Source organism: Eurosta solidaginis, chromosome 4 (assembly GCF_040869045.1).
Source record: "Eurosta solidaginis isolate ZX-2024a chromosome 4, ASM4086904v1, whole genome shotgun sequence".
NCBI lineage: Eukaryota > Metazoa > Arthropoda > Insecta > Diptera > Tephritidae > Eurosta > Eurosta solidaginis.
In genome coordinates, this window is record NC_090322.1 from 155,871,776 (window position 1) to 155,886,537 (window position 14,762).

General features: G+C 34.1%; 1 protein-coding gene across 4 annotated transcripts in view; it reads right to left on the reverse strand.

Annotated features, from left to right (window-relative positions):
* Nucleotides 1–591: 591 nt before the first annotated feature.
* The window catches only part of LOC137250526 (allatostatin-A receptor-like), a 361,545-nt gene continuing 347,374 nt past the window's right edge, over nucleotides 592–14,762 (reverse strand). For all 4 annotated transcript variants that reach the window (XM_067783486.1, XM_067783484.1, XM_067783483.1 and 1 more), the window contains 2 exons: nucleotides 2,866–3,021; nucleotides 592–2,733 (listed from right to left, as the gene is read on the reverse strand). In XM_067783486.1, coding sequence (XP_067639587.1) covers nucleotides 2,638–2,733; nucleotides 2,866–3,021 — 252 coding nt within the window. In that variant the 3' untranslated portion in view covers nucleotides 592–2,637. The remainder of the gene's footprint in view (nucleotides 2,734–2,865; nucleotides 3,022–14,762) is intronic.

Here is a 14,762-nt window from a genome sequence, read left to right on the forward strand (position 1 = left end):
GCAATTGATTGACTAACAGGCCAGTTCAACACAGGCAAGGTTTAAAATGTTTCTCGACAATTGTGACTGTAAGGCCCTTTTGAACTACATTTTAAACTCGAAATCTCGCTAATTTTGCAATAATCAGCCCCCAAATTCCAACCTCCGCTAACGCTAACCTCCAGCGCCAAAAACAACAAATACAACATTTAGAACCATAGGTCATAAGGAGTAACAACCTAACTACCGTACTTTTCATAGGACTTAAGCGGTTATTCTTTATGACCACATGGTTCTATATATCACATGATTTTCTGCGCACTTGATGCTGTTTTAGAGATTTTTGGCGATGCTGCGAAAACAGACTACTTATTTTTTTTTTAAAAACCTACATTAAGAGCAACCCATTTTTTTCAATAATCTTATATTTTTTTTTTTTACTATTTACAAACAAATATAAGTTTATTTTAATATTTTAAAGTGCAAGCAGAATTAAACATTTACAAAATGCTTAGCTTAATAACATTTTCAATTGTATTACAAAAAGGAATGTTTTTGTTTCGAGTATTTCGTTTCTGAATTTGTAATATTTTATCTCATTCAATTCCTTAACATCGCTTGAATATTTTTACATTATAATCTACTTAAAAAATGTACATACAAAAAATTCTGTTATTAATCTATTTTTACTCTAATTATGCTGTTAAAGATAATAACGAATTAACATTTCATATAAAACAGCAACAACACACTCACAATAAATTCGTTTAAATAATAATTTTATTTATCATACATACATATTTTATGCGCTATATTTAAAAATTAAAAAAAGTGCATAGTAGCATTTTAAAAAACCACTTTTACTTTGCGAATGAATAAATTGTATTTATACATATATTCACACACCTAGGTCAAAAGAGAGCTAACTCAAAAATCTGAAATTTTGAAGTTATGAGTACCACCAAGCTTTCCAATTCAATAGCTACCAAACTGTTTACTCAATTTATTAATAACTCCACTAATCAGCGAGAAAAGGTTTTGTAAAGAATAAAAATTGCATGGCCGCTTATTGGAGATGCAGCTAGTTTTTCTCGTTTCCTGAACATTGCCATCTTTTGAGTTAATCGCAGTTTTGATATTCGTGTGTAATATAGCAAAATGTGTGCACCACTGCAACATCTCAAGCATACTCGAAACCATGGTTGCCACTTTGGGTCCATTTGGACCAAAAATGATCCCTTCCAACCCCATTTCGTACACTGGTCCATTTTCTTCAATTTTGGTCCTTTTTAGGCAGTTGCCACGATTTTGTACTTTTCTTTCTTTTTCACTCAGGTAAAAATTCAAAATATTGCCCAAAAAACTTGCAGCACATTCGTTAACCCACATATAGTTTTGAATTTACTTGAATGGATTTCTCACCACAAAAAGTTGCTCAGTCAATAAAAATATATGAGAACAGTGACATTTCACCTAGGAAATAATTTAGGCGAACCATTAGAAAGAAAAGTGTTGGCAAACACACTTGTCGTTAATTGTTGATGAAACAGCCGACTTATGAAAAAAACTCTTGCTTAATATTTATAATAATAATGGCTAGATATTTCCATCGGTTATTAAACACTTAGTGAAAAATTTTTGTCACTAGTAGAGCTAAAAGTTTTTATTTCAAATGCACTTGCGCCTCTAAGAAATTTGCAAGGCTTGCAACTGATGAAGCGTGGAGTTTAATGAATTGAAAACTAAGTAAGAGAATGAAACTAATTTATTTTATATTAAGTGTACTTGCCACTTACTTAATTCAAGCCTACCGAGAGATATTGAGAGTTTTTGAAGGCACGTCGATATTTAAATCTTTTTCACCCAGCCCAAGAAATATTTTAACTGGAAGGCAGAAATACTTCTTGAAGGCGATAACTTTATAAATGTACAACGAATGCGATTAAAAAATTGTATTTTTATATTCAGCTTTTGAAGCGAATGCAAAAGAGATTTGATTTTGGAAGAAATATTTTGTGTAAAATTATGCCCGTAAAAGCTAGCATTAACCCCTGATGCCAGGTATCAAAACTCACACTTACTGAATCTAGGCTATGATATAAAGTTTAAACGTTAAGAGAAAAAGTAAGAATCTATAGAAATAGAACTAAAAAAATTGCTTAGTTTCATTTATGCTCTACTAAGTCTTCCACATACTTCGACCAGAACGCAAATTTTTGAACCCTTGCTTACTAAAACTTAACTGCGCTATACATTTTATTTCATTGCAACCAACAACATAATCCTGGAACTAAAAGCTTTGCGAGCAAATCTAGGTTCAAAACGATAGAGTGGTGAACGACATACACCTATTCTAGAAATGTGAAAATATAATACCATGAACTACATTTTATTTTTGTTTGTTCCTTGAATTTAAGCAAAGTATTTATTATGTCCAGTAAAATTGTATATAGGAAACCATGGAAACATCCCAAAGTTTTGTATTTTATAACGAATACGACCTCGTTATATACCAATAAAATAAAACAAAAATTTGGTCCTTTTTTTTGAGATTTGGTCCTTTTTTTCCGTGAATTTTGGCCCCAAATGAAAACATGGTGTGGCAACCGTGCTCGAAACTCTAGAGAACGAACGAATTTCAAGTTACTCATCACTTGTTTACAGCATATCAACACTCGATGGTCCATTGCCGGTGCGGGTCGTTTTCGTTATTTGATGAGTGACAATAAGTGGCTGTTGAGCGCAGCCAACAATCTGGAAAATAAGAAATATTGAAAAAAAAAAAAATATAAATATTTAGTTAGTAAACGTACACACAAAATATAAGAGAAAATCTAATTTTTTTTTTTCAACTGTAATAAATTGGCCAGTGTTGCTTATGCTCACCTTAAAAAAAGCCTTGCGGAAATTATCTGATAAGAAGGCATATAAAAAAGGATTTATACAAGAGTTCGTGTAAGCCAATACGTGCGAGCCAATTTGTATCATTACGGATATAGGCGTAGCTGGATATTTATCCCACGCTTTTAGGACAAGTATTATCTGTAAATAAAAAAATAAAATAAAAGAGAAAAGTGGATTTTGTGAGCAACGTGCTGGTATTAACGCTTCTAATAGTAAAAAAAAACAAAATTTATTCTAAATAAGTCCATATTATTTTAATCAAGCAATCTAGTATTCACACTGGTGAGGAAAGTATTCGAGAAAACGCTTTCGCAATACTCGATCAGATCTACAGTTGCCTACAAAAACTTAGCAGTGCTTATGGCTCATGTGATTTAAGTGGCCAAGTTTTTTTTTATTACAACAGTTTTTCGGTATCCATTGTAATACATATTAGAATGTAATCTTTCACTTGACGCCTCTACAAGTCTTCGTGCAGGGATTAGCCGCTAGAGGAGCTACGACTAAAGGAATCCAACATGTGGAAAACAGCTAAGCACGGAACCGACCACATCACAAGGGTTTTGGACTTCTAGGCTCAGAAAATACGATATTCTTCAAGGGAGGAATGGGAAGTAGGCCTAGACAATGGCAGGGGCATCACAATCTACACCGACGGCTCGGAAATGGAAAAGAGAACTGGGGCTGGGATGCACTCAACACATCTACAGTTAAGCCAATCATTCCGACTTCCTGATGCATGCAGTGTATTTCAAGCCGAAGTCTATACCATAGACAGAGCAGCAAAGCTGCTTTAAGATAGTGCGGTCTCCGACATCGACGAAACAATTTTTGTTGACAGCCAAGCCGCCTTAAGGGCATTAGAGTCCAACATGATAAAATCGGACATCGTGCGGAGGTGTAGAGCCTCTCTGACTTCTATAAGTTATCTCAATGTCTCCCTTTGCTGGGTCCCTGGGCACAGCGGCATTGAATGGAATGAACTTGCGGATGAGATGGCTAGGAAAGGTTCCGACTTAGACGTAAGTGAGGTGGACAGCTCCGTTCGACCGTCGCTTATTTGTTTCCTAGGGAGAACCGACGACTATGAGAACAGGGCAATGGACTTGCTATGGGCCAAAAGGGTTGACTGCGAAGTCTCAAGGTCTTATGGGCATGCTTGGATAAGAAAGGCACCACCTTCCTTCTCAAACTGAACAAATCTGCGGTGAGGGTACTTACGGGTGACATCACAGGTCATTGTACTAACGCACCAATGCTCCGATGATGGCGAATACCAACAAGCCCCCTCTCCAGAAGCTGTAATAATGAGGAGGAAGGGAAGTCGATCTACCACTTTCTCTGCCGAGGTCCGGCTCTTCAAAGAAGAAGGCTCAAATATCTGGGTTCACTGTTCTTCGACAGCCTGGCAGAGTTTGGGTAGGTGGACGTCTCACTTCTTCTTAGGTTCATCAGGGAAAGCAAGTGGTGCGTTGAAGACCATTAGGAGGTAATGTGGTAAAACGATTGTGCCGCCACCCTGCACTTACTGAGGGCACTCACAATGGAAGAAATGTCCTCGAGTGGAAGTGTGGGTAATACCCACGTACGCCCTCATAACCTAACCTAACCTAATGGCTGTTTAGTCAGTCAAAATCTTAGTAGTGCGTGAAATAGTTTATGAAAAATTAAGATAATCACGACCACCTTTGTAAACAATTTAAAAGGCACGGTGAGGATAGTTTATTTAATTCATATTCGATTACTAAAAGCCATATTTGTATTACTCCTTAGTTAGTAATGCCGAGAAAGATGATCTGCATACCCGAGCAGCACGCAGTCATATAAAAATTGATTGCTGATGGCAAGACTTATGTGAAAGTGCAAAACATCATTGTTTGCTCACCGACAATGGTACATAATACCATCAAATACCATCCAAGTGGCAAACAGCGCGGAAGAAAGCCCGCAATGTCGGTAAGAAGAGTTAAGTCCGTGGTCAGATACTCAAAGCAGTTTGCATTTGCGGTTGCTGCTAAGATTACAAATTCCTTAAAAGGCCTTGGTGTGCACAGTCCATGAAAAGTACCGTTTTTGACTAAAACGTATGCTGAAACAATGTTGAACGAAACTGAACGAACCTTTCCGGTATATTTTTGCTAAGATTATAACTTCCACTCAAACACATTTGATAGCTCGGACTCCATTTTTTCTATAAAAAATAATGTTCTCAGCTCTATTAATAATTAACGTATTACACGTTTCTTGCTGTTCTATTCATTTCAGTATTACGCTTAGCTGATGATATGTATTACTCATGACAAACCGCTGCTCATCAAAGAATCGGCAACAAGAAATTATTATGTATAATAAAAATCAATCACGTGAACAGGATTAGCCTGGTTTCATTGAGCCACTTGAGGGAAGCGTGCTGCCACAACGTCCCTTAAAAACCAAAAAAAAAAACTTTGCTTAAGAACATTTGTATTGGCCTTCGGACAAATGGCGCAACATTTTATGGTCGGATAATTCGAAGATTGATATGTATTGTGGAAAGATATCATGCCAACATTTGAGATGGGCTCCTAACACTGAAGACGATCCGAAGTATACAACAAAACCGTAAAGCATTCCAGCATTATGGTTTGGGCATGTTTTTCTTGGCTCGGCGTGGGACCCATTGGGGAACTTATGACTGGCGCTTTATATCATCATATATATGTGTCATGACACATCTCAGAGACGAAATTCCACATGTTTGGACATTCCAGTAAGAGAAAGGCCCGAAACATAGGAGTAATGTAGCTAAAAGATGGTTTGAGGAAGGTTAGATCAAAAAGCTGGAATGCTTGAAACAGTCGCCTTATATAATCCACATTGAAAATTTGCCCAACTCAAGCCGACATCGTATACGCAACTTAGCGAAGCTGTGGAAAGCGCACGGGAGTCGGTTTCTGTTTAAGGGTGCTAAAAATTTGTTGACTCAAGGTCATGCAACTAAGAAAAACTAAAGCAATTACAAGTATTTTTTTTATCCACTCCTTTTACATATGTCCAATACTAAGCCGTCAAATTTCTTATATTGATTGGGGAAGCAATTAGTATGAAAGTTGTTAGTCCTTAAAGGAGAAGAAGTAGATACACTAATAGGTATACCGAATAATCAGGATGACAATCTAATGACGGGATTTATTGTTGCCCGAAAAAATCTACGAGATCGATCGTATTTATTGTATACATCCCATACAACCGTTTGTTCAGGTAGCAGGGTCATCGTCAGTAGGCAACTAGAGCCGTGAGGATTTCCAATCAATTATTTTTTTTTTATGATATTTATCGAAAACGTCGCATGTGTACATAAAACCTATATTCTTTAACTAACACTCTACTTTCTATTCTATACTCATACCTAACAAGTGAAGGTGTGTAAACTCGGGTGTAACCGAACATTATATACTCAGCGCGAGTTTCAATTGTGCAGTCCATTTCAGAAAAATAACTTTTCTAATCCTTCTGCGGCATACTTTACATACAAACTATTCACAACAAAGAAAGTCTAAGTTCGGGTGTAATCAATGTTGGATTTACGGTGCTGTTCATTCACATATTCATATACACATCTGCGTTTTAAGAAAACATACATACATAAAAATTTAAGCTTTCGATATGTTTCAATATTATAAATTTTGGTAACATAACAATTGATCGTAAAGGCATAAACGAATCGATATAATTATAGGGCATTTTCCTTTGTGAAAATAGTGTCACCCTGTTAGTTCTTCTCAGCCTTCTTCTATGTTAGTGTGTGTTTTTTTATCACAAAATATTTCGCACTGAATAGGAGAAGGGGTCTCATTAATTACCAATAGAGCCATTTTGCATGCAGGAATTGATTTAGCCATGTCCGTCCATCCGTCTGTGATCACGATAACTTGAGGATATAATGAGATATACAGACCAATTCTAAATATTCGCGCGGAATTTTGTTCTCGCGATTTTTTTATTCCCGCGGAAAAATTCCTCCAATTCTTTTCTTCTAGGGAGAAGAATAATTGTGGAATAGGAATTTCGAATTTTCGAAGTCAGCTGTTTTGTCAATTGAAATTTCGTTGCGCATTTCTTATTTTGTTTAAAAAATTGTAAAGTTTAATTATTGTTGCCAATTTGTTTACAATTAAAAATAAGGTATAAATAAAATTAAGAAAAAAAACTTTTTTAAAAATAAGCTTTTATTATTTTGGTTAATAAAATTAACTAAAAAGTAAACAATAAATTGACTCTAAAGAAATATAACACTTTATAAGTTCATTGTAAGCTTAAACGATAATTAGGCTTTTTCGTCTGTGACAAAAAAATTCTATATTGTACATAATTATATATTTTTAATATTAAAACTTTACACCTAAATTATTAAATCTTACAGTGTATATCACAGTCCTAATTGTTCTAATAAAAAACGTGTTAAATTTTGATGGTATAATTAAGAACATTTAGGATCTCATTTTCTTGCTATCGCAATGTAACACACTTTTATTAGAACAATTAGGACTGTGATATAAACTGTAAGATTTAATAATTTAGGTGTAAAGTTTTAATATTAAAAATATATAATTATGTACAATATAGAATTTTTTTGTCGCAGACGAAAAAGCCTAATTATCGTTTAAGCTTACAATGAACTTATAAAGTGTTATATTTCTTTAGAGTCAATTTATTGTTTACTTTTTAGTTAATTTTATTAACCAAAATAATAAAAGCTTATTTTTAAAAAAGTTTTTTTTCTTTAATTTTATTTTTTACTTTTTAGTTCGTTTTATTAACAAGTAATAGAAGCTTGTTCTTAGAAAAGCTTTAAATATAAGTAAAGGAGGTGAAACAAAAACACATATTTCAGTTACATCTGCGTATAATCAGAAACGATATAATATAGAGACATTGCATAGACTAAACATCGTGTGAGGCAAGCTTCACAAAATTCTAGTAGGTCACATTCACCACTTACCACAGCAGAATTTGTTAAACTACCACTGTCTGTATTTGTTATTTAATAATTATTTGTACACTTTTTATTCAGCTAATGTGTTCAGAATTTTAACTTTTACTCACTAAAGCTCCAATCAGTGTATTTCTGTGCTTAAATTATGTTAAAAATTTTGTTAAAGTTTTTGGTGTGGTGAAAGTGACCTACTAGAATTTTGTTACGCTCCGCTGCTTTCCACCGAAGTTCGCGCATGCAATATCTTTATATTCAAAACTTTTTGGTATAATGCGGATTGGAATTTATTAGTACACATTTTATGCGCAGCAACTTCAGCGGTGTATTCAAAGTTTAAAGCATAGTAAATATAAGTATTGAAGTCATGAGCCTGGGCATTCGCGCAATTTTAGTGATGTAAATTGCATGGCGCCAGCGCCAATGCGGTGCCAGCTCAATGGTAGCTCATTGACGAAATGACTCCAAGCGAATTTTTGACGCTACTTAGTAGTGAGTGCGTAGTACATTTTACTTGCGCTATTGAGTGAAACGACTTTTGTGTGTCAGGCACGAGTTTGGTGTTATTGGCGCTACTGGCAATGATGACACTGAGCTGTTGACGGTAGCGCTGGTAGTTCAGATTTTGAATCAGAGAAAGAATTGATGACCCGTGTAAATTATTATGGCTTTGGCCGTGTAAATTATTATGGTGTAATTGTATATTTTAGATTTAATGCACAATTAATATATGTGTGTTTGAGCGGCCAAATAATAACAGTAGTATTGCTAAAGTGCTGCTTAGTTGATGGAATGTCGCTAATTTCCTAGCGATGATCAGCAGATTGTCAATATTTCGTTCAACGGACGCGCGAAATTGTCACATCTGCTCAAATTTTCCAAGATTTTCCATTCTTGGTTTAACTTAAGCTGTTATGCCAATATTTTTCAGCCAGCTTTTTTCAAATAGGTAATTTTTCCAAAAGCAAAATAAATTACAGAAAAGATTACAGAGTTAAACAGCCTTAAAAATTCAGCTATGTTGGTTATACACAGAAATACAACAAAGGGTTGTGTCTCCGCTTTTCGCAAGCGTTGAGATTCACCACGCGTGACACGCGTGATTCACCACGTCCAAATATCACAATCCACGGATAGGTACCGGCGGGTTTGTATGGGACTTAGGCTGTTATGCCAAAGTAAATACAAATCTTTACCGATAACTGTGTTATCGATTAATTTATCGAATTCTAACAGAGTAATATTGCATTGTCATCGGAGTTATACATGTGTGCAAAATTTCAGCTCAATCGAATACCGGGAAGTGTATCAAATTTAACTTGCAAGATTCCATTACAGACAACAAAAGTGAAACTAAATAAAAGCTTATAATATAACAATGCACATTATTGCATTTCATGTGGTATTCACTGAAATGAGTAATGAATTGGTGCCACAGCAACATCAACAGAGGAACATAAGAAGAAGACCGGCGGGATAACACAAATCCGCCGGAGTTGCCTGCATTCATTCTGCAAAGCAATTTTCTGGCGGCCAAGTCGAGATGAGTTCGCTTTTCGCCATATGCCAAAATCTATTTAAGCCTTCTTAAAAAATCCTTGCGCAATTTCTGGATGGCTGCATCAAATATGCGAAGAGCTATTCCGTTGCTTATGATATATTTTTCGACTTAAAATAAAGGATATTGCGGTTGTTGTTGTTGTTGTATTTGCAGTGAGAATATTGTGGTACAATGTAAATACATAATTTAGCACAAATTTGTACAAATATGTGTTCTTTCTTAAAATAACCGATTTCCTTTAACTATTTTTATGCATTCCCTTTAATTTAACTAGTGAAAAAACTCCTATGAAATGGCAGAGAAATCTCCCTCTCCCTCTCCCTCACATTCATAATACCAACTTTTCTCCCATAACCGGTTTCCGCTTTTTCGAACATTGTTCAGAATAGGAGGAAAGGGAGAAGTGAAAAAACTCACAAGGAATTTTTATTTAGAATACGAGGAATGGGAGAAGGAAAAAACTCGCACGGAATTTTCGTTTAGAATTGGGCTGATAATATTGAATTTTGGTATATTGTTCCTTGGCACTCATCTCCCATCGTTATTTAAAATAATCGAAATCGGTTGATAACCAAGCTTGATTATTTAGTTATGAATACAACTACAATTGAATTTAATCTTGGCCATTTCTACTGAAAATATTTCTAGATATAAACCTAACATGTGTTTGTTGTTATTGTATTAACAGGGCTTCGCCCCATTCAATAGGCACGACCACTCACAAATTGTCATCGAAATCCTATAACGGGAGTCCAAGGAAACTGGCTGTTTCAACACGGGCGGACCATAGGGAGATGGGTGTTAGAGGCGTTACACATTACAATTGAAAATATGGTTGGTGTCATGTGGAGACACATCACATGCAGGTCATACATTACGTATGTCGTGGTTGATTCTGGGCAAGTAAGAGTTTTACAGTATCCAGAACAAAGTTGGGCCACGATGATTCGTGTTTCCCTTGGTAGTATGTGTTTAGGCCACAGGCCTAAATATATCTCCCCTCCCTCGTAACATAATTTCCTTAGTTATTTTCCTCCGTTTACTACCACCTACATATGCTTGTACTAATACACACAGGCATGTGTGAGTGGTTGTACGTATGTATCTTAGATTTTTACCGCTGTGAGCCCGCGGTACAGCAACTTTGTTGCCGGGAAACCCAAAGAAGGAGCTGTATCGTGGGTTCATCGGCTCATGTGGAAAAGAGTCTCGTCCTCTTTTAATCCAGCAGCCAGCAAAGGAACACGTAATCACACGTTCACGTAAGTTGTCAATTTCCAAAAATATACTTAGTAATTTCCTAAAATATATTTAATATTTTGACCTTTCACAACATTTGTTACAAAACTTCCTTAACACTTGTTGTATTTATATACATTGAATAAAAAAACACTGTGAATTCCTTTTATTAATACGAAACCTTTTTGGTGTTTTTATTTTTCTTCCCCTTTTTTTCGCCTAACTAATCTTTAACAAATACGTGGGTGCGCGCCGTTGCCACCACGCATTTGTTCAGTATGCTTTCTTCTTCTTCAAGGGTGGGATATTGCAAATAAATAACGGGGTTCACCGGGCGCGTCCTGACAAAGGCGTTTACCGATTCTGTGTGGATTTGGCTAAAGGCCTGCTTATACTTTCCTGTATCAAACGGCTGTGTTGGTAGGAACCGGATGTCGTCATAGTGCTTTAGGAGATTTCCCTTAATCTCCGTGCAGGCGGTGGTAAATCAAGCAGTTTTTGCTAGGATGTGCTCGTCGTTGTGCTCTTTAATATTGGGCTCTTTTGCCTCACTATCTGGATGGTATTCGGGAGTCATAAGGAGACATACGGTGGCAGTTGTGATTGCAACATTTTGACAGGCCTGTAGTCTTTGCCAGTGTGTATTTTTAAGACCAGGCGATCAGACTGGTGACGCATAGCACATAAGCTCATGATTTTGTTGCGACTTTGTACTTTAGAAACAATCTCGGTGGCATGAGCCTTGAAGGTTACCTTACACGTGTATCGAATGCATGTGAATCGAGAGCAAAATCGAATTTTGTTGCGAGGGATTCATTTTTATAAGGCTCTAAAAATGTTGTAAAATTCTTGATCGAAAGATATAGCTTTTTATTCTAGTCTACGATCATTTTAAACAACATAAAAGGATCCTGTCCATTTTCACAAAAATTGTTTTTTGCTATAAAAAAAAGGATGTATTCACAATTTTATTACGATGTGTTAATTTTTCTTCGAGTTATGACTCTATAAATAAAAAAAATTACTTAGTAAATAAAATTAAAGAAAAAAAATTTTTTTTTAAATAAGCTTTTATTATTGGTTAATAAAATTAGCTAAAAAGTAAAAAATAAATTGACTGTAAAGAAATATAACACTTTATAAGTTCATTGTAACCTTTAGCGATAATAAGGCTTCTTCGTCTGCGACAAAAAAATTCCATATTGTACATAATTATATATTTTTAACATTAAAACTTTACAACAAAATTATTAAATCTTAAAGTATATATCATAGTCCTACTTGTTCTAATAAAAGCTTGTTAAATTTTGATGGTATAATTAAGAACATTTAGGACTGTGGTATAAGCTATAAGATTTAATAATTTAGGTTTAAAGTTTTAATGTTAAAAATATATAATTATGTACAATATGGAATTTTTTTGTCGCAGACTAAGAAGCCTAATTATCGCTAAAGGCTACAATCAACTTAAAAAGTGTTATATTTCTTTACAGTCAATTTATTTTTACTTTTTAGTTAATTTTATTAACCAATAATAATAATAATATTATTTTTTACTTTCTAGTTATTTTTATTAACCAATAATAAAAGCTTATTTTTAAGCAAGTAAATTTTTTCTTTGATTTTATTTTTTACTTTCTAGTTGATTTTATTAACCAATAATAAAAGCTTTTTTAAAAAAAAATGTTTTTCTTTAATATTATTTTTTACTTTATAGTTATTTTTATTAACCAATAATAAAAGCTTATCTTTACAAAAGTTAATTTTTTCTTTGATTTTATTTTTTACTTTCTAGTTGATTTTATTAACCAATAATAAAAGTGGACGCCTTTCACTCAGCTAGGGGATTTAGAATATGCAGACGATGTCTGTCTGCTAAGCCACAGAAGTACTGCCCTTCAACAAAATTTAGAAGCTGTCAACACACATGCAAAGGAGGCCGGACTAAGCATCAATACAGCGAAAACCAAAGTCATAAGATGCGGCTATAGTATTTCATCAAGGCCATTGATGCTTACGGTTGACCAAAATGAAATCGAAGGTGTAGAGTCCGTTGTTTATCTTGGTAGTATTGTCTCAAATAAGAGCGGCGCAGATGAGGACGTTCAGTCTCGCATAAACCAAGCAAGAATGGTTTTTGGGCAACTGGCAAACGTGTGGAGGTCCAGCCAAATATCTTTAAAAACGAAGCTTCGACTGTTTAATTCGAATGTTAAATCAGTACTGTTTTATGCTTGCGAGACGTGGAAAAGCTCAACTTCAATTCAGAAACGTCTACAAGTTTTTATTTATAAATGTCTGCGCCGAATCCTGAAAATTCGATGGCCGGAAAGAATTTCAGATGACGACTTATGGTCTAGAACAAATCAACCTAAGGCTGACAGAAATAAGCAAGCGTAAATGGTCGTGGATTGGTCACACTCTCAGAAGACCTCCAGTAAATATAGCCAGACAAGCATTGCGATGGAATCCACAAGGAAGCCGACGACCTGGTGCACCTGCGAAAACTTGGCGCAGAACTGTGGATAAAGAACTCGAAGACGCAGGATATACGTGGAATGTCATCACAAGAACTGCACCTTACAGAATAAGGTTTAAGTCGGTGGTCGAGGCCCTATGCTCCAATAGGAGTTGAGGAGGATGATGATGATGATGATGATGATGATAAAAGCTTATTTTTAAAAAAGTTTTTTTTTCAATTTTTGTTTTTTTTCTTTAATTTCATTTACTTTTTAGTTAATTTTATTAACCAATAATAAATGCTTATTTTTAAAAAAAGTTTTTTTCTTTAATTTAACTTTTACTATTTAGTTAATTTTATTAACCAATAATAAAAGCTTATTTAAAAAAAAAATTGTTTTCTTTAATTTTATTAGTTAATTTTATTAACCAATAATAAAAGCATATTTAAAAAAAATTTTTTTTCTTTAATTTTATTTACTTTTTAGTTAATTTTATTAACCAATAATAAAAGCTTATTTAAAAAAAAATGTTTTTCTTTAATTTTATCTTTTACTTTCTAGTTAAATTTATTAACGAATAATAAAAGCTTATTTTTAAAAAAGTTAATTTTTTCTTTGATTTTATTTTTTACTTTCTAGTTAATTTTATTAACCAATAATAAAAGCTTATTTTAAAAAAAAATTTTTTTCAATTTTTGTTTTTTTTTTTTTCTTTAATTTCATTTACTTTTTAGTTAATTTTATTAACAAATAATAAAGGTTATTTTTAAGAAAGTGTTTTTTTTTCTTTAATTTTATTTTTTACTTTCTAGTTGATATTATTAACCAATAATAAAAGCTTATTTTTAAAAAAGTTTTTTTTTTCTTTAATTTTATTTACTTTTAGTTAATTTTATTAACCAATAATAAAAGCTTATTTTTAAAAAATCTTTTTTCTTAAATTTTATTTTTGTTCATTTTGTTCCCACGAGTGTAGGATAAGGGCTTCAATACAACAGGGTTCGCCCTGGTACCCTGAGGCGCAACGTTAGTGATATGAAATTTTGATACACCCTCATATCAATCAGCCCTCGGCACGTGCTCACCTTGGCATTGGGTCATAAATACTAATGATAAATCAAAAAAAATCCACATTCATAACCAACAAATTTTCTCTGTGGCAGAGATCGGCATCAGGTAACTTTTTTCATACTCTAATATGTCCGCAGCAATTTGAGTATGAGTACGTATAAAGCAACCAAGCGCAGCTAGCCTGATCTATTCGTTTACATACAAAAATTGATGTGTAAGTATAAGTCATGATGCATATGGATACAAGCGACAACAGTCTCTCACGAACTATTCTCGTGTTTGGTCTGCTTTTGTAGGAAATTTTAACTGAAATACGATGCAAAAGTTTGCTTCCATGGGTGAATTTCAAAGCGCAACTTCTAGCTCAGCTAATCAGTTATCAGCTGAGTGAAAGAAATTGTGCTTTTGAAACGATACGTTGAGCCAACTGTTAACAATCAATCGATAAAGACGTTGATTGAATAGAGCGGAAAACTTTAATCAACCTCGCCAGCAGTTGTGCTTTTGGAATACGCCCCATGCTTTGTTCAACTCATTCAAATGAATTTGTATATATGTGCATACACATGTTCAC